This window comes from Chaetura pelagica, unplaced genomic scaffold, assembly GCF_000747805.2.
Source record: "Chaetura pelagica isolate M959 unplaced genomic scaffold, ChaPel_1.0 scaffold405, whole genome shotgun sequence".
NCBI lineage: Eukaryota > Metazoa > Chordata > Aves > Apodiformes > Apodidae > Chaetura > Chaetura pelagica.
In genome coordinates, this window is record NW_009953489.1 from 2,354,882 (window position 1) to 2,378,893 (window position 24,012).

A 24,012-nucleotide genomic window follows, 5' to 3' on the forward strand; every position below is an offset into this window, starting at 1 on the left:
GATGGCCACCCTCGCTGCTGGAGGGGGCAGAGCGGGGAGGGGGCTGCTGGTCCGTCTGGAGCCGAGGAGGGCGAGGCTGGCTGGCAGGAGCTAGGCCGCTGCTGCACTATTTTGTCGCCACCGCCTCCCCTTCCTCCCTGTGTAACACATCACCGCCGAGCACTCGTGCACATGCGGCGTATGTATGTAAGTGCCCCTTACTAATCTTTGCAGTTGCACATAGGATGTTTTTTGCATGGATATATTATACTGTGTGTGGCCGATGTGCAGTGTTATCTGTACTGATTTTTAAGTTCAGCCGTGCTGTCATCAACTTCACCTTTCACGAGGGCTGCGGGGAAATGCCAATTCCCATGCGGGAAAGCAGCAAAAGTATTCTAGACTTGTTCTCTGTTTTCTTTTGTCAATACTTGTTCAGACTGAACAGAAAACTGTATTTCTGCTCTTTCACCTAGTTGTCTGCTGCCTGTTTGCAGCACACTGCTAGGGCTTCTGTAGCATCTGTGAGGAGCTTTAGTCTTGAATTAAAACTACTGAATTGTCCTTGTAATAAAGCTAGCAAAAGGTGTCTGTCTGCACTGGAGTCTGTGGCAATGGTTCTCTTGCTCTGGAGGGTACTTGTTGTGGACTTTGCTTTCGAGACCTCTGAAACAGTGTGGATCTATTTTGTACAACATTTTTTCACAAAGGTTAAAGTACTTTTGTGAACAAGATTTACTCAGGTTATCTATATCCTAAATCAGAAATCTAGCTATTTCAGTAGCCAAGTGGTACCATGTGGAATGCATTGGTTTGGGGATTGAGGGGCTCTTGTGCTTGGGTGTTACTCAGGAATGGGACGAAAATCCCAACCATGAGGGACTTAATAGCTAAATATCATATGGTTTGATATGGATTGAAAAGGAATTTGGTAGCTTCCTGTAGGGACCTTAAAGTGTCATAAATCTGAGTGGAAAGGAGAAGTTCCTATTTTCTTTTTACATTTTATGAATAACAAGAAGTTATTGTGAAGGACAGCAGTTTGAAAACAAACCTGTTATACTGGAGGTACTAGGATTTTAAATGTAAATACATGTTTTAAAATTATTTGCTTACTCCTGTGCATCTATTTCAACCTGCTTATGATTGGCTCTTGTTTTGCTCTTATCTTTCTGGAACAAAGGCAGTAGACCTTACTTAATTTTGTTCTAAAATGTGTATGACTTGCATTGTTTTCCAGACAGTTTTGTTGTTCTGATTTGTTAGAATGACAACAAAACTTCCCTGGTTTCTGTAAATACTGTCCCTAAACTTACCTGGTAGCTCTGGAACTTGTATGAACACAGACGTGTGCTACAGGTTAGACTGTTTTATAGGAAGAGGAAAACAAGATAAAAGAGGATATACCGATGGATGTAGAACTATGGCTGTCAGAGAAAGTGCTCTTGCTGATGGTGACAAGTATGCAGTGTCCAGCTGAGCTGTGGTGCTAGGGTGTGGTTAGTAAGAAATGAGGTGTGGGCACATTGCAGGAAGTTTAGGAAACAAAATGGAGGAACTTAATGGAGCAGGATGTGAAACCATTACAAGGATAATCAACAGAATATGTGTGTGACTGGAGAGCTGCTGACAAAAGTCAGCAAGTGAAGGTAGTATGGTACCTAGCCTTGATGCAAAAATAAATAGTCTAAGTTCTCTTACAGGAAAAGAAGGCCCGTGAAGTCTCTGGAAATGCTTACTAGGCCTCAAGCTGAGTTTAGGTGTCTTATATGACTAAAGAATATAACAAATGCATTTCTTCAAGAACAGCTTGAAATGGGGCTTTGCACGACTGAAGCTTGTTGGTCTGAGCCCACTAGCCTGCAGCCCTTGTCTGCTTCCAGAGAGAGAATAACTGGACATGGAAATAATAAGGAAGTGAAAAGTGATCTTCAGCAGCCGATGATAAGGAGCTTGCTGGGTTGCTGTCTGATCAAAGATCAGTTCTGCCAAATTTACTGTCTTATGCTGAGCAGATGTTTTAATGAAATCCAAATGGGGAAAGCTAGAGAGGATGGCTCTAGGAGAGCTGAAGAATGAGTAAGGAACTGATGTTGTCAGATACACGCGAAAGAGAACCTTTTGGGCTGCTGGCAGGGATCAGTCTTGGGGAAGGGCTTTAGAAAGACAAGCCTGCAAAAATAAACAGACCAGGGCAGCTGTGGGGCTATCATCCTAGAGAGGGCCAAGATGTTTATAGGAAGACCTAAATGCCCTTGGTGTGTGAAAGTCACAAAACCACAATGAAATGTAATTGTAATTGGTGTCCATGACAAGTTATAAACTCAAGACTTATGGGATTTCACTTCTTGGGAGTATTAATTGACAACAGAACTGCTATTACTTTCCAGTGTGGTGTGATTTTTACAGAAGACCACAACTGCAGCAACTCCAGACTATATTTCTAGCAGCCTTCTAAAGTAAGGTACCAGTTAGACTGTGATATTTTGTGTGTGGGACGAAAGTCTCCATCGGGGGAATATGCAATTACGAATTGAAAAAATTCTACCTCTCTCCAGTTCTTACCCCTTATTCATCCCTTCTCAGTGTTCAGTGTTAATTAGCATCTAAGTAAATATGCAGGACAAGAAGGAAGATTATGCCCTGGGAAGGAGGACAACTACCTGTTCATTTTGTGTAGTGTTTTAGAAGCTATTCTAAATAATAGTTGTTTGTTTCTTACAGTTCACTTTGTCTACAACTAGTATTTTCTTCCAAATGAAAAAAACAGCCCTTTAAAAGTTGTTTGAATTTGTGAAAGGAGTGATATGATGGCATTGCCTTTTATAGAAGGGAACTGGACTTCAACCTGGGGATCTGTTCCTGTTACACATCCTTGAGGAATGACTGAAAGAACACCTGGATGGCTAGATGAAATACAAAATGCATCTTGCTTCAGACTAACTAAACAGTGGTGTTCTGGCTGCAGAGTGGCTTGTTTTCAAGTGGAACTTGCAGTATTTGGACAATCCTGGATTTGAAGTTGATAGCTGTTTGCAGAGGTATCACCTGTGTGGGTTGGCCAGCTGGTGGTATTGACCACACACAGGGTCTGACAAAACCTGTGTGTACAGCTTCTGGTCTCTGCTAGTAACATACCTGCTTCTTGCTGAGCATAAAGCTATGAAATCTCTCTATGCAAATTATATCCAGTGAAGAGTTAGAAGTGTCCTTGACTGGAGCTAGAGGGAACTGCACGGGTCTCACAAAAGCTGGTGTGGTTATGGTATTTACAGTTATGTTATGCTGGCAAAGAACGTTACGGCACTGCACCTGGAACAACCTTGTCTTGGTTTGTACAGATGTATGCTGATACTTGAACTGGGGCTTCAGAGAGATGTCAGAATACCTGTGTATTTCTTGTTGATTGGTGGAGGAAATCTAGGTGTCACTAGTATTTCCTTAAGGTAATCTTTAACTTTTTTAAAATAAAACTTTTAAAATAAAAATAAACTCAAAGGGAGCAGTTGCTCTATGGAAAATGGATTTTGATGTCATTGTTCACTGTAAGACTTCTAGTCTTAATTGTAACACAGAAATTAATGGTACAGACTTTGAAACTAGCAGAACTCTGTGTATAATGAAGCATGATCCTCTGGCTAGTTGCTGTCCTGAAATAATGCTCTAAACTCTGGAGGAGTGTTACCTCTGAAAAGGGAGCAAAAACTTGTTTGAAGTTGGCAGAATTTCCCAGAAGAAAGATGGCAGGTAGACCAAGCTTCCAGACTAAACTCCTACTTTATGTTAGCAGTTAAGTTTGTATTTGGTAAACTCTGATGTCAGCAGTGGCTGAAGATAAGCTGTATATACTTACATGCAACATTTTCAGTCCTGCAGTTCTTGCTTCCCCACTTTCCCAAGAGGAAAACCCCAAGCCCCTCATACTGGGATTATTAAGAGTCTCATGTCTGGAACTAGGGGGCTGTGAATTGGAGGTAGAACTTCAAAGTGCCTACAGATGTCTGGTGCCATCAACATGCTAACCCTGTGCATTGGCATAGAGCTAATATTTTTACATTTACTCTGAATCCTGTTATGTGCTATTCTTGTCTAGACTTCCTTCTTTCATCTGTAGTGAATGCTGAGACTGTAAGTTTTCCAAGGCTGAGTTATCACTATGGATTCTGTGTTTAGTTTGTTGCATTTATTTTTTCCCCTTCACCACAGAGTCCTTCTGGAATACCAGTTTTATTCCAAGATCTGAGTGCAGCTTGGATTCCTGGTTATCCTTGCTAGAATTTGAATGTTTAAAAGTTTATTTGGTTTGTTTTGTTGCTTTTATTGAAGAAGTCATCTGTTCTCCAGAAAATGTTCTTGACCTTTAGTAATAATTTTGAGTATTTCAGAATCTTTTCTGTAATGTGACCCTTGGAATATATGTGATAATTTCAGAAACTGATTAAACTTAATATCTGCTTCTGCAAGCTTTCAGTACCTGTGTTTATCAGACAAAGTAATTTCTCCAGAAGCTCTCTGGGACTTGAGAGAAGGTCTAGACTCATCATATGAGCTCTCTATTAGTATTGCTATTAATAATCTGTTTCTTTAGGCTGTGGAAAGCATGTGCTGGGTCTGGCTGTACACAGTGGGGTGTATGGTATCTCTCACCTCCCTTAGGAGCCTAATGTCACTGTAAGAATGAGGGTGAAGTGTTAGCAAGAAGACATGGCTCTAAGTTAGTCCTCCCTTCCCACCCATTTCTTAACAAACTTTGTTGCCAAGCACACAATTTGGTTTTCTAACTCTCATTTTGCAGTGGGAACTGATGCACATGTTGCAAAGCAGTATCAGGTTTTTTTTATATTGAAATAATGGTTAGATATTTAATTATTGTTTATTTTTAAACTAAAAGAGTATAATGAAAATTGACATACCTGAGCAAGCAAAAACAGTCTGTCAAATAGAGATGTATATTTAGCAGTAAGGATTCCTAGTTAAGAGGTTTATTTGAAATTCCATTTGTGCTGTAACCTGCACACAGTTCCCAGTTTGCCCATTCCTCAGAAGTTTTCCTTGCTTTCCAGTAATGCTGCTTACAAGTTTGGATAGTAAGAGGTGTTCTGCTCACTTGTTGCCTACACCAGTACTGTATAGTCAGGTGCTCAGAAACATGAAATGTCTTTGAGTGTTTCTGAGTACGTAGCATTCCTTAGCCAACTGGTATTGTGAAGGAGAAGGTCACCTCGGTTTCTGCAGAACATATTTTGTAGCCTTGAGTGGTTTCCTACTGAAGAGTTGATGATGCTGATTTTTTTATAAAGACACCATACTTGAACACACCATAGATCTTCAACGTAGATGTGTATTGGTGCTCTTGGTGTCATTGCCCTTTCTTCCTCTGTTGTGACTGTACCACCCACGTGTTTTCTATGGAAAATAGTTCAGTTTATTGTATCCTCCTGAAGTCCTTGTGCATATAAATTAGCCTTTTCAGGCTTTTCTTTTTAACTTCCACTTACATGCCTTGTAATGCTCCAGTTCAACCTTGTCTCTCTCAAACTGAATTGAGCCATGAACAGAGTCCTCTGAGCTTTACTTAGTATTGTGTTAAAACAAGTGGATTGGATCAGAAGATGCTCCACTTGAACGTTACTGCTGTTGGGATGTGCTGGAGAAGAGGAAAAAACATCATGCATGAAGATGTATTCAGGACATGTGAAGAACTGCATGTTTCCACAGTGTGTTCTTACCCAGACCAGTGGTGAGAGGTGGTCTGTCCTCTGAGCAGTGGGCTGCCAGAGTCTCAGGAGGATAAAGGTGATGTGGGATGGCTGCCTGAGATTTCTCTCTGCTATGGCAAAGGAGTTTCCTCTAAAGATTTCTTGATTCAAATGACTGTTCTCAGAAGTTGTGCAGCACTTGGTGTGGAGCTCTGTCTTGCTAGCATGTCCAAGAATTACTGTCCAAATCTGTCTGTTGTTTACTATCTTTGATTAAACTTGGTTTAATGGAATAATTACATGTATATATGGGACTCAATGTAGATGTTTTTTGTTCTGCTTGGTATAGAAGGACTCAAAGTGTTTCCATATCATGAGCCAAGTGTGAAGGAAAGGCAAGGTGCAGAGCAGAGACTGGCACCCAATAAACCCTTCTTAGCTGTCTGGTGGGGCTGTTCCCCTTCCAAGGTCTAGATAAGAGCATTTGGCTTTAAACCTCTGTGGTAGGAAGTGGTGGCTGCTGGCTGAGTACTGTGAATGAGGTTTGTTGTCAGTCACCTTTCTCATGACTACAGTTCAGTTACAGATTAATTGTGGTTAAGGAAATAATATTTAGCTTTTTAAAAAGTCACAGGCTTCTAAGCTTTCCTGTATGTTTGTTTCTTTGCAGTACTGGTTTCATTTGTCATGTGGATGATGTATGACTGAATGAAAATCTTTCTAGGCTAAAGCAATGTTCTTTATTAAAAAAATACCATATTTTTCTAATGGCTGGCTATCTGCCTTGCAGGAGCAGGAAAGGAAATAGTGAATTTTCCACTTGCTTAACTGATCGCACTGTATCTAGTTTAACTTAAAACCTTGGTAGAAAGCCTGAGTTTTGCATCCTTTGTGTTAACTGGCAGTATCTGTTTGATATAGACTTGTAATTCTGGTTAACTAACCTATTAGTTGGTAAGTCAGCTATTACTCCTTGCAGCTTTACACTGTAAAAGCCACTTTCCTATGACATCTAGGAAAGCGTAGGGAAACTGAAATATTGGAAGTACATATCCCAATCTAATTTTGACTGTCACTTAAAAAGAAACTGCTAAGCCTTGCTGTTAGTGCTACTGTGCTGACAAAGCCACAGAGATGTTAACCAACTTCCTGAACATCTGATTTGTGGCTTTTACCACTTTTCTACCACGGACATGGAGCAGTCCAGACCCAGTTAAGGCTACTGCAGCCTTCTTTGAAGTAATTCTTTGCTGTTTGATGCAAGCTACGCTGTTTCCTTTGTTCCTGTTGCAAGTCTCAAAAGGTAATAGTTCCAAATTGCTGTTTTATTAAACCTCTTCAGATTTCTCTTTTGGAGTCAGGTTTTATTTTCAGCTCGTTTGTCACCCATTGGTTATTGTGTGCTGGTCCACTCAGTGTCTCTGTTCATAGTAAGAAACTGCTGGAGCTTTTCAACAGTTTCAAGTCTTTCTACATAAAATGGAATGATTATCAATACTATGCAGAGCATATTTCTACTGAGAGGCCTTTCTGACAGGGGTTCAGAGCAAATGATATGAGAGTGTTGCTGAATATCTCTGGCACTGATTCAGTAACTGGGGAAGTGCACCCAAACTTCAATAGTGAATGAAAGGATAGTTGGGGGGGAGAAGGGGAAGGGTTTTTTGTTTGCTTGTATGACTAAATTGGATGAATTGGGTTGAGTTTGATGAACTAGAAGTAGTTCTGATGTGTTCTGTTTTTTGTTTTAGTGCCACAATGGCAACTGCACCTTACAACTATTCCTACATCTTTAAGTACATCATTATCGGTAAGTATCACTGGGCACAGAACTGTCTGTCATTGTGTAGATGTGTGACAGCCTGCCCACAGACCCTGTGGCTCTGCAGTGAGTCTTGCAGTAGTTAGTTGTCCAGCCCCAGTCCCTCTCAGATCACCACACTTGCTCCAAAGCTTTAGCAGCTGACCATATAAAGGCGGATGCCTTTGTGTGCCACAGAATGTGAGTGGTGTGACTGGGGAGTGGGGCAAGTACCAGGGGCTGTATTGAGAAGCACTGTGACTGCCTTCTGCACTGTTAGTCTCAAAACTTGTAGAATCTGTGTTGAAGACAATAGTACTAATGGGAATCCATTGCTTCAGACAGGCTCACAGACTTTTGTCAGGCTATATTTATGTGTTTAAATGTTGTATTTAGCGGTACCTCCCTTGGCTATATAGAGTCAGGGACTTGATTGCATATATTACTGTCCTGGAAAAATGGGTCTTGCTGTTAATTGTTAAATTCTTAATGATCTTGTGTGGATGTTAAGTGATCTGTGATCTTATTGTAATTGTTTGTAAGTCTGCTGTGACAGCCTCAGCCTGTGCGAAAGTTGGTTCTTAAAAGTTTGATGTTGCTTTCTCACTACTGGTATTATGTAATCGGTGGAAGTGAAGCAATTTCTTGGTGAGGTCTGGTTGGTAGTCAGTGTTTTTTATGTCCTTACCAGTCACTGCAAGTAAGACAGGAGCAGGGCAAACGTTCAAAACTTGTATTTTACATTTCTCTTTTTTTACAGGTCTAATTATCATAGCCTTTTGAAATACAGTTGTAAAATCAGTAATACACATTAACTTCTTATTTGAGCTTCCCCTTTGCTTGTATTTGTTACTAAAACTATAGTCCAGAAGTTAAAAAATGTTAAGAACTGTAGCCAGGTATAGAACATTGCCCACTAGACCTGAGAAAGGAATGGCTGCCTGTCTGGGTACTGGTTGTGTGGGATGAAGAAAATGTGATTGTTGCAACAATGATGTGGTGTCAGCCTAAACTATTCTTTCTGTAACAGGGGACATGGGTGTAGGAAAGTCCTGTTTGCTTCATCAATTTACAGAAAAGAAGTGTGAGTATTTCAATTTATAATGTTTATTCAACTGCTGTGCTTCATCCCTCTTTTCTGCCTTTTTGCATCCTTCATGCATGAGCTTGATATGTCTGTCTTAATCTGTATGTGCTGGTATCCTGCCTGGTCGGATTTTTGCTTTGACTCCTGCACATGTAAAAACAAAATACTGCTGTAGTAATGGCAAAACTGTAGCTTCAGTCAGTCCTGCCTGTGATGAGCGGGAAGACTCTTTGTATAGCTCTTCCAGGGAATTTTTATATGGAACAAATTAAGTTTCTTGTCTGAAATTTGCATGTTTTCCATATTGGTGTAGCTTAAACACAGCAGTTTTTTAGTGCTTTTAAGGACTTCAGAAAGAAAAAAGGAGTCATTTTTCCTTGACTCTGCAGGCTTTAGTAGCTCTGTCGTTCTCTGTAGCTGTGGTGACTCAACACTTGGACTGTCCTGTGCCACGGTGTTTAAGGCTGCAGCCTGGCTCAACTGCAATGTGTTTTCATGTATGCTATCATGACTAATTAAGAATTAGATCCAATTCTTCTTAATAATGTTCATTGCATTGAAGTTGAAAGTTAGTCTTTCCTGTGTGATACTTGGGCTGTGGCAATAAGTGGGAAGGAGTCACAGTTTAAAAAATTGTTTCTTTTCTAGTAGAAAGAGGATTTTTTTTAACTGCTGCCTTTTAATTAAAGTCCTGTATCAGCCAGTTGTTTAAATACTACTTTGCATTCAGTCACATTCTTTGTGAGGCTGTGTCCATAATCTGTCAGTGTTAAACCAAAGCAATACAAGTAGACAAACATGCCAAACACCTTTACCACAAGACTGTCACTAATTGTAGATACCCTGAATAGGTACTCATCCTTTGTTTTCTTGCACTTTCTTAAAAATTAGTTTACTGTAACTACAAGGAAGCTTTTTTGATTTTGCTGTGTTGATACTTAAGAAACTGGCTTTATCCTGTGGACAGTCATGCTATTAACCCTTTCTGAAACAACTTGGGTGTATATTTTTGAAGCTGTGTTACAGACTTTTAACTGTTTCTTGGTAATTCCCTAAAAATTCTTTTCCTACTGCATTAAAATAGTTAACCGTTTCTGCAAGGATAGACTGAGAACCAACTGACTTGATACCTTCTGATATATATGGCCAAACAGCATCAGTGTACATGCAGCAGAGAAGGCAAGGAATTTTATAACTGTTCTTAAAACTAACAGCAGTTAAGGAAATACTTTATTTAATTTCTGGTGAAGTGATACAGTTTGGGTACTGTAGCTGTAAGAATTATTTCTTAGAGCCTGGAAATCTAGTAAAGGTAACTGTAAAACTGGTATCTTTGTAGCAAGGAGACCTTGTACTAGAAAGGTCTGATCTTTGCTCTTGTTTTTCATGACAGTTATGGCGGACTGTCCCCACACAATTGGTGTTGAATTTGGCACAAGAATAATTGAAGTTAGTGGCCAAAAAATTAAACTACAGATTTGGGATACAGCAGGACAAGAGAGATTCAGGGCTGTCACACGAAGCTACTACAGAGGAGCAGCAGGAGCTCTCATGGTCTATGACATTACCAGGTAAGGTGCACCTTGTACACCAGCTCTGTGTGCCTGACAAGCTGGTGGGATGCCACAGCCTTCCACCTACTGCTTTGGGTGTCCTCTTGACTTAAGATTTAAAGGACTCTATTGATGGATGTTTGTGTGAAACTTACTACACTTGTTTATCTAAATGCTTATGAAACAGCTGAAGATTATACATAGGGAATTATGTGAGCTGCTTTCCTTGGAAACTTCACTGCTGACATACCTGAGGGATCTTACAGTTTCAGGTCTTGACTGCCTACGTTGAAGTTTAAGGAACTGGCTTTGCCTCTAAAATCTGCTCATGGACCTGTACGTGGATTAAAAAAATCTGTACATGGATTTTTCTCTTCCTGGGAGACAGTGGGTGCTGCTGCTTACTTTGCAGAAATATTCTTAGAGTAGGCATAGGCAGAATATTGCCTCTGTTGCAGTGGGCTGTGCAAACGTGCTTACAAGACTATACAGGTGGGAGCACTGGGGAACTGTGACTTCTGGGCCTCTTCACAACTAGTCCTCCCCTGAAAGGAGGCTTCATAGAACCTGTCCTCCTTCCTTTCATAGGTGATCATTAAAGATGCTGCTAAAATAATAATCAGATATGCAACATGAAATACTGCTTTCACATCTCCCATATTCCCCTGGGGCTGTTCTTGATATTCTTGCCTCTTTTTTTTTTTTTCTGTGTATATTTCCTGTTTACTTAAATCTTAAGTAAAACAAACTTAGGCACTGATTGTTTTTGAAGTGCTATTCTGCTGTACAGTGTTCTGCAAGAGTGTTTGACAGGAAATCCTTCAATGTGTTTTAAACAAGACAATATAAATGTCCTTGTGAAGGCAGTAAAGCTACCATGTCCTAGAAGTGTGAATTGGTCTGTCTTTTCCACCTGTAGGGTAAGGGTTGCTCTGTGGGTTTAAAGTTGACATGCTGAAAACTTGGTCTGAGTCCACACAAGCTGCTACTACTTTGCTGTGAGGTTGGGGAGAACAGGGCTGAGAGCTGTGGATATTTAATGGCTGCTGACTCTGGTTTTGGCACTTCGTATTTTTAAAAATACTGTAGCTAAAACTGTTCTTGCTTGATTCTTTGCAGAAGAAGTACATATAATCACTTAAGCAGCTGGCTGACAGATGCAAGGAACCTCACCAATCCAAATACTGTAAGTTGGTCTTCATTTAGCTTGAAAGCAAGATTGCTTGACTGAGCAAGAGGTGGAAGGCTTAGGCCAAAGCATCTGCAGTGGCAGCAGTGCTTTCTTGAATTAAGCTGCCTGTGTCTTCTCACCTCCTTAGCTCTGCGTTAGGAAAGCAGCTGTTTCTTCAAAGAAGTTGCTGTGCTATGTACTTTTCAGGGGTTTGTTTTCAGCAGCTGGAGGCAAAATAGTGATTTATTCTGGACAAACCTTAACTTTTGTTACTACTTCTTGCTTTGGGGTAGTAATGAGGTAAATGTTGTCTCGTCTTAGATTGAAATCTAACTTGGATCTTCAGCAGGGGCTGACTAGATCTTCTGGAGGGATGGGGAAAGGAGGTTCTTCTGTGTTTTTTTGCCCATACAACAAAACTGTTGTCCTTCAGTCTTTTTCTCAATGCCCCTGAAATACTTGAGCACCAAGATCATGGGAAGACTCTGCTGTGATGAAAGAAAACTTTTAAAGATTCTGGCTGGGTTAGCAAATAACTAAACAAATACAAGAAGTGGTTCAGAATACAACTTTTGAATGAAGAGTAGGACTACTGCTTTCTAGGACCTCATGTCAAGAGAACAGCCTAAAGCATTTGAACAGCACAGGCGGAGACTCTTCTTGACTTCACAGAGGGGGCACTGCTAGAGCAATGTTCTCCTGAAGATGCATGGCTTTTGCAGCTAAACTTTTCTCCATACTTCCTTCTGGGTTTTTTGTCTCTATTAATAATGTGGGTGGTAGTGGAAAAGCTAATGCGCTTTTTCCTAGACTAATTTTTTCTCTTCTGAACTAGGTGATAATCCTCATAGGAAATAAAGCAGATCTGGAAGCACAGAGGGATGTTACATATGAAGAAGCCAAACAATTTGCTGAAGAAAATGGTGTGTGTTTTCTCTTGCTGTTTCATTTCCTACAAAACAGTGATGTTAAAGTGAATACTCAGCATTGATAGCTGTAAACTTATACTTCCAAAATAATGTAATTATCTATGCAAACTTCTGCTGTGCCTCAGTTAGTCTGGCTTAACTGTGCTTAGTTCTAGAAGTCGGCTTGTGTGTAGATGCCTTGACTTATTCCTGAAATACTCTCTAATACTGAAATGATACTGCATATCATCTGAAGGTCATAATGTGGGTGACTTGGAGCCACTTGAAGTATATGATACATTGACTGTTAAACCTCTGTTTCTGAACAGGTTTATTGTTCCTTGAAGCAAGTGCAAAAACGTAAGTTACTTTTGTCTGTTGATTCAGATGTGATCTGTTTCAGAGCAATCTAGTAGTTATGCCTAAGTACAGCCATAGGGTTCAGGTGTAGTAGAGTTTACAAATGAAAAAAACCAATGGAAAACCAAACATTTTTGAGCCCTCTCTGAGGGTGGCGTATGTAGAGCAGTTTCAGTAGTGTCAGCTTTGACTTGAAGGTAACTTGGAAATGAGGCTTCTTGCTACATTTCAGGCAAAGCCTTCTTGAATTCAGATGAACTGATAGGGTGTTAAGGCATAATTAGAATGTAGCAGGTGTTTGTGTGGGCAGGAGTGGCTCCCAGTGGGGCATTCCTTTCCTTGGCTGCTTTGACCTGTAAGCAGGTTCTGTAGCCAACAGTCCCTTCAGTCTTTGAGGGGAATTGTCCACCCTACCTGTGGTGGGCTGGGAGCCTGGCAGGAGGAAGGGATCAGATCTCCAGAGACACTAGTAAATGTGCTGACTGGCACCTGTCATGATGGAACTTTTCCTTAAAAAGGCTTTGATTACCAGCAGCTCCCCTGTCTCTAAGTTTCAGAACTGCTCTGTGCCTGTGGCTCAACCTTAGCTGATTTTGCTGCTCAGTGTTTTGGCATGTACTTTTTTTGTACCTGGCTAGTCCCGATATGTTCACTGCCTAGGGAGTGAGTTGCCCTGTCCTAAGGAAAGGTTGTCAAGCTTCCTGGTGTGTCTGCTGTAAGTGCTGCAAGCTCCTCTTGCATGTACAAGGGCAGGGTGGCAACTGTTCTGACTTGGTGACCTGTCAAGCCCAGCTGCCTCCATAACCTGCATTGCTTTGCTGAAGTGTAACCCAAATAACTCCCGCTGCTCTCTTTGTAGCGGAGAGAACGTGGAGGATGCATTCCTGGAGGCTGCCAAGAAAATCTACCAGAACATCCAAGACGGGAGCCTGGATCTGAACGCTGCAGAGTCGGGTGTACAGCACAAACCCTCAGCTCCGCAGGGGGGGCGACTAACCAGTGAACCCCAGCCCCAGAGAGAAGGCTGTGGCTGCTAGTGACCTCTGTTCCACGGCTCCATTTCTGACCCTTCACCTCTGTCTGGTGGAAGTGGTGCTTTTGACCACTTCCCTGTCTTCTGTACATCTTATTGGGTTTAATTAAAACTCTTGAGACAAGTTTAACACAGTACTAAACTGCTAAACAACTTTAGATGTAATCAGGTTATCAAAGGCAAGTAGAGTAATAAAACCTCTCCTGCATGGTAAATCTAGAAGTTTTTTTTTTCCTTGATTGTCCTTGTGATAGTGTCACAGATACATAATTTAAACTGAGCACTGATGCTGGACTCATGATTTTACACTTTCGCAGGGCTTTGTCTTGTATGGTTTAATTTTATGGTTCTTTGGCCTTTCTTCCCCACCTCTAACTGTTTAGAGCTGTCCATAGTAAAGGATGAGTTTTTGCTGTGAAATGACTTCCAACAGTAGCAAGGGGCTCTGTAACAATGTGCTTTTGTTGAAAGGATTCCCTGTGGTGTGTGTTGGGGTCGGGGGGGCTGGCACAGGAGTGTACAACTTGCACAGGAAAACAACCCATTCCTTCTTGTGCTCACAGCTTTACGTCATTTTTTTTGCCACTTTTATCCTTTATGTTTGTCAAAAGTTAAATATGTATAAAATTTGAAGGAACTGAGCTAACAGTTAAATACATCCTGTGTATATGATTTTAATGAAGAAAATGATGACTGGCATATTAGAGCAGTATATAAGAAGATCCCGGTTTGTACAGTCTGACTTGTCTGTGCCCACCGGGAGTGTAAACTTGCACAGGAAAACAACCCATTCCTTCTTGTGCTCACAGCTTTACGTCATTTTTTTGCCACTTTTATCCTTTATGTTTGTCAAAAGTTAAATATGTATAAAATTTGAAGGAACTGAGCTAACAGTTAAATACATCCTGTGTATATGATTTTAATGAAGAAAATGATGACTGGCATATTAGAGCAGTATATAAGAAGATCCCGGTTTGTACAGTCTGACTTGTCTGTGCCCACCTTGCCCTGTCCGTGCAGCCATTGGTGCGGCTGCTGCTCACGTAGGCTTAGCTCCTTGGTGTGGACATTGTGCTGGGGAGCTCCAGTCCTGATGCAGAAATAATTTAACACTAGTGGGATCTGTCTCTCATCTTTGCACTGTGGTATTCAAGGCCATTTTATTAACCCTGTTCTGTGCAATCAGCAGTGTGCTAACCTGCTTCTCTCTTCTGTAAGCGTTTTGCATTATTGGGCTTCATCACTCGCCGTGCATCATATACAAAGGCTGGTTCCCTTGCACATCTTATGCTTTTATACCTTCAACTTTTTGAGTGGTCAGAGGCTGAACTGGACAGTTGGAACAAGGTGTGTGCTCTCTGGGGATTTTTAACTACTCTTGTATTTTTTTAACAGTCCTGTGTGAGGGTTTCTTTTAAGACTTGGTCTTTTTCATCAAGACTTTGAGAACATCCTTCATGGGGTGACACAGATTTCCAGTGGTGACATGTGCATGTGTAGATGTTGCTGAGCTCCATGTGGGGTTTGCTGTGCTGGCAGGCTGGAGCCTGTGGCTCTGGACTTGGAAAAACATCATGTATGGCTTAAAAATGGCAGGGGGCAAGGGCTTAAGGATTGTCAACTATCTGGCTTTAATCTTGCTGCAGTACTGAAAATACAAAGTAGTCTTAAAATCCCTTTCTAGACACTAAAACTATACAATGTTCAGACTTGTAAGTAAACAGTGGTACCAGAGTATTGTACAGTCAATGTTAAATAAAAGCCAAAACTGGAATGTGCAGACAATAGGAGTGGGGTAATTTGTGCACTGTCCCTTTGTTTTGTCTGGTTAGTCCTTTTTTTAACTAATAAGTAGATGGGTATGTTCAAGATCTACAGCTCATGCATCCTGCTCAAACCGAGGTTGCACCACAAGGGGTTTGCCTAGGGACCACGACCTGCTGCTGACATGAAGTAGATATTCTCATGACTACAGCTTGCTGAGGTGCAATACCTGTACTCCCAGAGTAAGTTACAGTAGGTCTTATTGTTTCTGTCACAGAAAGGATCTGTTTGGACTGCTGTACTCCTCATTTGATGTAACAATGCTATTAATCTAAATATTTGTAAATAAAGTACCTGTATCTAGATAAACTGCAGTGGCTTGTGGTATTTGCTCTGACCCTCTCTGCTTCTGGTGTGGCTGCTGAGGGGGCTTGTTCCTCAGAGCTGTTTCACATCCACTGCAGCAGCTGCCTTGAAAAGCTGCTTCTGCAGCTAGGCCTGTGGTGCTTGGGAAAATCACCCCATGACACTGGTGGAAGAGGAATGTGAGCACTACCCCAGGCTACATGTTCAACCTTGACAGTGGACCTTAAGTGGTAAAAACTCCACAGGCTGTTCACAAGAGGAGTCTGGGAGGCTCTTTTAGAGCACTAAACTTCCTTGAGATACCAAAATGGTCAGAGCAGTGTTTGCTACTCACTACCAACCAGTGACATGGGCTATAGCTGCTCAGTGACACTTGTTGCATAGCAAAGGAGCTGAATGTGGCAACGTCTTTGCTCTGCCTTGAGGCCTTTACAAAGTGTTTTTTCCACTGCTGGTTTAGAGCAGGTTGCAAACCCCTCAGAGAGGGGCAAGGCAGCGGGATGTTTATAAACTGTAGCCAGTTAAAAGTTTCACTTTCTGCAAATGAGAGGCACAGGGTCAGAGTGCTGCTGTCCTGATCCACAGCCCAGGGTTCTGGAGAACAACTTAAAAAAAAACACTAAACCAAACAACTGTGGATAAAACCAAACATCAGTAACTTAAGTTTATTTTAAGGAAGTACTCAAAAATAATTGTGCTGAAAACATCCATGCATTTGACAACAGGTAAATGAACAACTCTTCCCTGTTACAAGTTTTAAGTGAAAGTGGAAACTGACAAATAACACTTAAATAGAAACATGTAAAATAATTTAAAAAAAAACCACAACAACCCTTATATACACAAAGCTGTTATTTAGTCTTACAAAAATGTCACAGTACAGAGCAGGCCCTGCTGCCAGCTCTTTGCTAGTGGTGGTAAATACCCTTTTAGAAAAGGCTTGTAAAATTGTGAGGTAGAAGCCTTCAAAGGTGGTAACTGATGGTAGAAATACACATCTAGGAGCAAAAGCAGCATCAAGGTCTGGGACACTAACCACAGGAATGTTTTTCACTGGAAATGGACAACACGGCCCAGAACCCAACCCTGCCCCTGGGCTACCACCACCTCCTGCCCACACAACTCAACCTGCACGACCTTTTGAGGCTCAGTCCTGTCACCTCTGGGCTTCACAGAGAAACTCCTCCCGAGCAGGACTGCGGCACCACGAGAACGCCTGCCTGCCCGCGGGGGAAGCGTGCGAGGCCTGGCAGGGGAGCCTAGGAAAAGCAGCAGAAGTTTGGAGTAATAGATTAACATCTTCAATTACCAGAGACATTCATCTTTGTGGTTTTTCTTAGAGGAAAATCTGGATTTTAAAAAATAAAAAAGTTTTAAAACCACACAGAACCCTTTTCAAACAAGGTAGCTACTGCTGGAGTAGCCACAGTATGATCACCTCACCTCCAGAAGGCCCCTGCTGTGCCACTGAGATGGTGAGCATGTGGCTCTGAGAGGCTACCACTGAGCTAGGAACTACTGAAATCATAAAACCAGAATTCCTGTAGTAGAATATTACCTGGGTTTTTGTTAAATTCAGAGCATCGTGGAATGACAGCAGGCTTGAGCTTTGGGTTAGAAACAGTGAATCTGAAGAAGAGCTGCTGACAAGGTCATCCAGGGCATCCACTTGTCTCTTCAGGCTGTGCAGGGTGCCTTCTGTCTGCTGCTTTCTTCTGAGCAATACTTCCACTTGCTTGGACAAGCTCTGCTGGAGCTGGGCCTAAACACAGCAGGAGTTTCATTTACATCCAGCTAGTGTCAATTTCAAGACTGTATTTAAGAAATCTGATGACCTTAAAGTCAAGCCATAAGGGAAGTGATGTTGAAGAGTCTCAAACCCTAAGCAGATGGCAGAGGGTTTGGGAATTATTTTTAAATAGTTCACCTCCTCCCAGGCAGAAATCAGCTCAATTTTATGGCCTTAATCATATAATGAACTGTTTGAAGAGAGCAACAGGTATGTGCTGACTAGACTTGGCCAGCACCTGCACTTAAAGTGACCATGGCTGCTCCTGAACATTCATGACACTGCTAATATACCTCAGGATGATGTAAATGAGGGAGCCTTGCTGGAATACTTTAAAATCTAATTAACTATTAAAATTAGCAGTTGTGAAGCTTTCTTCTACTGTCCCCACCCAAAGACACTGTAGGTAGTCATTCTGTGCAGAGCTGACATGCCAGAGCTGGAGAAGGTTCCCCGTGCTCCTGGGCTGTGTTGGATGTATTGTTACATTATTTTTAGAAGGGACCCCAGGGACAGGTGAGTGGGGCTGGGACAGGTGAGTGGGGCAGGGACAGACGTGCCACCTTCAGCCAGTCTTCGTGGTGCTGCAGTTTCTCCTGCAGAGCCTCCCTGCGCCACTGCTCATCCTGAGGGAACAAAAGCACCGTCAGGAGGTGTCACAGCTACAGGTGCCAGCACCACCACGAGCAGCAGCCATGGTCAGAAAAGACTTACCATTAAAAAGACTTTAGAAAAATCCAACTTGTCTTCCAATGAGAGGAGGCTCTTGGCAGAGCCACACTGCAGCCCAGCCTCTGCTTCAGACAGTGCTTCCATATCTTCCAACGGTTCCAGAGATGTGCTGGGACATTTGAACCCCATCCGGATTTCATCTTCAACCTCCAGTTTAAGCAATGTTGCTGCGTTCTCTATTTCCCTTTGTCTCTTTTCCAGGTCTTGTTGAGTTTTAACCTGCACCATAGAACAATCTCACCACTTTGCTGTCACAAGTGCACCATCTAATCCAGAGGGATATTCCTGTATAACTGACCAAGGCTTATTTCTGAAATGCTTCCATTTTGACTATTGCAACCAGAAGTCACAAAACCTCTGATCAGATGCAGCCCTAATTCTGACATTAATTTTCCCCTTCAATGCTAGCAGAAGCAACTGAAGTTACCAAGAGATAATGTGTATGTTAAACTTGCTCATACTCTGGTTCTGCGGAGTCTTTCTTGAACACTTTCTAGCTGCTAACAACATTCTTCTCTGAAGGACTCTACTTTTAAAGGACTTTGAGACAATTTATGAAGGATGCATTAAAGGACTAGGAGTCAGAAAACATGGAATCACCTTTTCATTTAAAGTGAGTATCAAAAGAAGAAAACACCGGCCCATTAGCACTAACAAGTTGAGTAGCTTTGAACAAAAACATTTAGTGATTTCCATGAATTATGATTCTAGTTATGCCAAACCTTAACATACACAGGAGCCAGAGCCCTCACTCCTGACTGAGCACTGCTTGAGCTGAGCTGACAGCAAATGTTACGGTGCATTTGCTACGTGTCTTGTTAACGAACAGCCAGGACTAGCCCTCTCAACCCACTCCCAAAGATGATGGTCTTTTTTCTGGGCATCACTTCACTGGGCAAGGGTTTGGTCCATCTGAACTGACCTCAGCAGTGCCTGTACTTCTCCCTAGGTGTTGGGAAGGCCCAGCTGTGCCTCCCTGCCCCAGGAGGGAATCCTGCCCTGGAGCACGGCAGCGGCATGGGGACCTCTGCACGCGCCTGCCTGGAGCTGCCTTCTTCATTTTTAAACCTGGATTACTGAGCTGCCTGATCCTACTGCTTGTTACCAAATTTCTAACTGTGAGCCAGCAGACAGGAGGAGATTCAAAACCAAGATAGTGTAAACTTGTCTGGAAGATGTTGCTTTCCCTCAAACCTGCCTGTGTTTGGTACTCAGGTGTACCTGGCTTTGGAGATCCACGTAGTCCTGCTGGATCTGGCCAAGGTCCTTCATAAGGCACTTAGCTTGTTCATGGTTATTCTGTGCTACTTGTTCTGCAGATACTGTGTCACTCTGCAAACAGTTATTTTCATGCTTTTGTTCCTAGGAAAATGCAGGATTGTCTTTTACTGGGAGCATCCACTGCAGAAACATGGATCAAGAGAACCCCCAACTCAATTCCTTCAAGATAGAAGGCAGAAACAGCACTAAATAGGAGTAACTAGAGCTGTTCTGCAGCACAATCTAGAAATACCAGAGCTTGGTTGTCTCGGGTTCTGTCTAGTCATGAAATCAATGCATTGCTTCATACCTCCTGCTCTATCCCTCTGCTGTTTAAATATCACAAATCCTCAAACATTCTCCCCTCAGCCAGGACTTACCTGCCATTTTCTTTCAAGCTGCATCCTTTGTGCTTTCATTGCTTCTTTCAGACTCATGATTTTTTTTTCCGCTTTTTTCCTCTCTGATGCAATCTGATCTTGGAGATGGTTTAGCTCAGACTTGGAGACTTCCAGTTCTTTTTGAAGAGACTCTATTTCTCTATTTTTCTGTTGCAATTGTAATTCTTTCTCTGAGAGCTGATGTTCTGTAATTAACATTTTTAAAACAACCCTGATTAGCAGAAATGTAAGTATCTTGGCATCTTTCATACATATTAATCTGCTGAGCAATAGTTTGCAAAAACACTGACAGGAGGGGAGAGGGGAGAGAACACTAGGGGGCTCTAGAATTTCAGCTCTTTCAGCAAATCAATTTAAGGATAGAGAATCCATCCAGGTGCTGCATTGGAAACCAAGTGAGATGAACAGAAACACTGGTTGGTTTCACTAGGACCCAGAGATGGTAACTATTTGTGCAATGAATCTTACTGCTTTTCCTGACTGATTCTTCAAGTGATTCACATCGGGACTCCTCCTGTTCCAGCTTCCCAAGGTTTTCTTCTGCCAGCCTTACTTTTGCCACTGCTTGCTCCAGTTTCTTTTGTTGCTCTGTGAGTTCCTTTTCCCATAGTATTTTCTGATCCTTCACTTTAACAGTATATTCCTCCAGTTTTTTTCCTTCATGCTCTGAATTTTGCTTCAAGTGCTGAAGAATCTGACAAAGAAAAAAAACAAAACCATTTCAACCTTTGACTGGTACCAGCTCAGTGAGAACAAACACCATCACCAAGGGACATTAGAGAAATTAAAGCAGCATAAATTGGAAAAAACTATAGCCTGATCCTCACAACTGATAAAGTTTACCAATTTTTCTTGCCTCTCCTTTTCAGTACAGCACCCTCAGTTGTACTCTGGGTAACACTTTGTTGAAACTGCTCAGCCCATCTAATTACATTTTGTTACAGGAATATATTATTAAGGCCTTATTTTCATGCAGAGCTGATGGGTTTTGCACAGAAACACCACAGAATAGAAGAACAAAACCTAGCTGCCCATAGTGATCCACTCAGCATCAAAAGGAAACTTCAGCATAAAGCCCTGTATTTCTTTCTGCTTAGTTTTGGAATTATGGAATGCAGCTGGAGTGAAGTTTTGATTAGTTTCACTGAAACCCACTGTGTCATTCCAGGGGCTCTGCACAGCACAGTGACAGGGCCCTCCTGCTCCTAGGGTCACTGCTGATGCTACCAGTTGTTACCAGTTCAGTCTCAGAGGACCCTGCCAAGGAGATGCAGCCCTTCCTTGTCCCACAGCAGTTTTCACTACAATATAACTGAATGGTGAAGCTTTTTGTTTACTGCTGCTCCTCTGAATACCAAGTGTCATGTTGCTTAAAGCACCGGTGTTTTGTTTGCAAACTTGCACCACAGCTTTTTGGCCTGCAGCCCTGTTAGAGGTCCCAGGCAGGTGGGAGGCTCCTTACTGCTTCTTGTTTGGCCAGTTCTGCTTCCTTCTCCTTGATCTCCCTCTGGAGCTGCTGCAGTTGGTTCTCCCTCTTTTTCCGTCTCTCTTGGCAATCCTTACGTTTCCTTAAATACTCCAGGATATCTTCTTTCAGGGTTGCCTGCTCTCTAAGCAGCTCATCCTGATGTCTTGTATTATTTTTCAAATCCTGCCACATAAAACATACAATCAAGTCACATAACCAGGCAGGAAGGGTCACCTCCCTGGCTGGAGGGTTTGCACTGGAAAGAACAACCCCCATTGCCCTGATCACACTGAAGATTGCCCCTAACCCAGCCTTGAGGAAACTAACAACATAGGAACCAACAGATAAAAAGCTGCAAGATGCTGCTTTGTATTTTTTTAATTAAACAAGCCCCAAACTAACCTGTTCTACCAGCTGGAGCTGTTGCCTGGAAGAATTTAGTTCTGTCGTCAGTGTTTCCAATTCTTCTTTTTTTTCTAGAAAAATATTTGGTGACAAAGGTTTTCAATCAGCAATTTGAAATATCTCTACAAACTAACAATCACTTCTCATTAATGAATTAACAACAGAAAAAAGTTTCTAAAATGTCTATCTTTAGATACATAAGAACACTGGATATTTCATATCACTCAGTACAGTTACAGTGTCTTTTAACACCATTTCCCTTACGATATATTAGAGCTTAAAATGAAAAATTAATCTTTACCTTGAAGATCCTTTTGTAAAACAACAATATCTCCATGTAGTGATTTTTTTTGTTTGTTCAGTAGATCTACCTCCTGCTGCAGGTTTCTAATATCCAGTTCCATTTTTTCTACATTGGACAAGGCAGTTCTGCTGGTGTCCTCAGTAGCACTTAGGTCTCTGTAAGATGTGAGCACACATTCCTGGTTTGTTGGATGTACTTGGTGAGGACTCTAAAAACCAGCTGCATTTCATACAGGTTCTCTCAGCTCAAGGAGATGCCATGAGAGCAAGACAGCTGTCCTGTGCCCAGCACCTTGCTTTTCTCAACACTTCTCACTGCATTGCCATGATGTAACAACTGCTGTTGCATTCATCAACCGAATTGCTGAATATTTTCTGTCAGTCCCTGTAGCCAGGCTTAGAATAAAACCTCCACATGGTATAAGAAACAGCATATTCTGCATAACTGGGCAGCTCAAGGTTATAGTTCTGTTTTTAATTATGATAAAAAGACTCTAAAGGCACTTCCCAACACTTCTGATCTTTGCAGAAAAAAACTTATTCCCCCCACCTTCTGGTTTGTGACAACTTCTTTTCCAAACTCTGACAATCCTCTTCAAGCTTTTCCTTTTCTTTACTCAAAGCCTCAATGTCATTTTGCAGAGTGTGCAGCTGAGAAACCAGATGCTCGTTTTCTTGCCGGTCTCTCTCGAGAAGCTGTTCCTGCCAGTCCACTTCCCCTTGCTGACTCTGAAATACTCTCTGAATATTCTCCAGTTTCAACTTCTCCTACAAAAGAAGGCATTGTGAACAACACAATCATAGGGTGAAGGAGTGGAACAAGTTACTAACATCCTCAGATGGGACTTTGCTACCCAGACCTTAACAGAACCACAAAACATGCAGATCTCTTCTTCCAGTGACTATATCAGCTACAGATGATTTACTTACTTCTAGAATTGCAACCTGAGCCTTTTCTAGCTCATTGACCTTGTGGTCATGTTGTAGTTTCAGACCTTGAAGTTCATTATTTTCAAGCTCCAGCATTTCCAGAACATGTTTCAGTTCTAGTAAGATGAAAGAAACAGAAGGTTATTAGGAGCACATCAAATGCATTCTGTCTGCAAAAAAGGCACCAAGGAAATGTTGTATCATCCCCTTAAAAACTCTTCATGTTCTCAACTGCTGTGTCAGACACAGCAGGTATTATATCTGCTGCTGTTCTAGCAGCAAGTTGTAGGTCCCTAGGTCTCCTGCTCTTCCTGCTCCCTAGGAATTCAGTCTAAGCAGAGTATCTGACTGAAAAACAATGAAAGAAAATCTTTCAGAAAAAGCACAACAGTTGCAAACTGCTACTGCTTGTACTGCCCACAGTCTGACAGGATGTAACTGCCTGGAAGGAGATTCCTCCATTTCCTCACACATCCTGATGTTAAATTCTTCTGTGAATGCAGCACAATCAGCTCATGCCTCTGACCACACAGGGCTCCAGCTGAACTGATCTGTCCTGACACCAGATTTGCTCACGAGTCTCAGGCACAAACAACTCCCCTCCCAAAGCCAGAGCAGCAGGAGGTGCTGCCTGAGCCTGAGCCCAGGGCACCTCTCAGCTGTGCAGACAAGAATCCCTGCCAGCTCCTTGCAGCCCGTTAGGGGAGTGAGAAAGGAGTGAGGAGCAGAAGGCTGCAGCAATGTGCAGTGAAGAGCTTCATGCATTTCTTTCCAATCCACACAAAATACCATCTAGTCCATCCAGGGACATACCTGTCTTATGCCTGGTAATTTGCCCAAGTATTCCTTGAAGATTTTCTTCCTCTTTTCCAATATCCTTCTTTATGAATGAAAGCTGTGCTCTTTTCTCATTAATCTGGACATCCAGTTCTTTCCTCTCAACATTAAGCTCTTCCAGAAGTAGTTTTATTTCCTGTGGAAACAAAACAGTGTTACCAGGAAT

At 41.9% G+C, this 24,012-nt stretch overlaps 2 protein-coding genes across 2 annotated transcripts in view; one reads left to right on the top strand and one right to left on the bottom strand.

Annotated features, from left to right (window-relative positions):
• Window positions 1–7,433: 7,433 nt before the first annotated feature.
• On the top strand, window positions 7,434–14,247 carry RAB14 (RAB14, member RAS oncogene family). The gene is made up of 7 exons (XM_009998838.1): window positions 7,434–7,488; window positions 8,510–8,563; window positions 9,960–10,137; window positions 11,239–11,305; window positions 12,126–12,213; window positions 12,528–12,558; window positions 13,418–14,247. The coding sequence occupies exons 1-7, from the start codon at window positions 7,437–7,439 to the stop codon at window positions 13,593–13,595; spliced, it is 648 nt and encodes a 215-aa protein (XP_009997140.1). The 5' UTR covers window positions 7,434–7,436; the 3' UTR covers window positions 13,596–14,247.
• Window positions 14,248–16,890: 2,643 nt separating this feature from the next.
• Window positions 16,891–24,012, bottom strand: part of CNTRL (centriolin) — a 29,969-nt gene continuing 22,847 nt past the window's right edge. Inside the window, 13 exon segments of the mRNA XM_009998941.1 lie at window positions 16,891–16,980; window positions 17,280–17,483; window positions 18,074–18,136; window positions 18,225–18,461; window positions 19,464–19,604; window positions 19,883–20,088; window positions 20,372–20,597; window positions 21,366–21,554; window positions 21,774–21,847; window positions 22,078–22,235; window positions 22,630–22,847; window positions 23,010–23,125; window positions 23,823–23,982. Coding sequence (XP_009997243.1) covers window positions 16,891–16,980; window positions 17,280–17,483; window positions 18,074–18,136; window positions 18,225–18,461; window positions 19,464–19,604; window positions 19,883–20,088; window positions 20,372–20,597; window positions 21,366–21,554; window positions 21,774–21,847; window positions 22,078–22,235; window positions 22,630–22,847; window positions 23,010–23,125; window positions 23,823–23,982 — 2,082 coding nt within the window.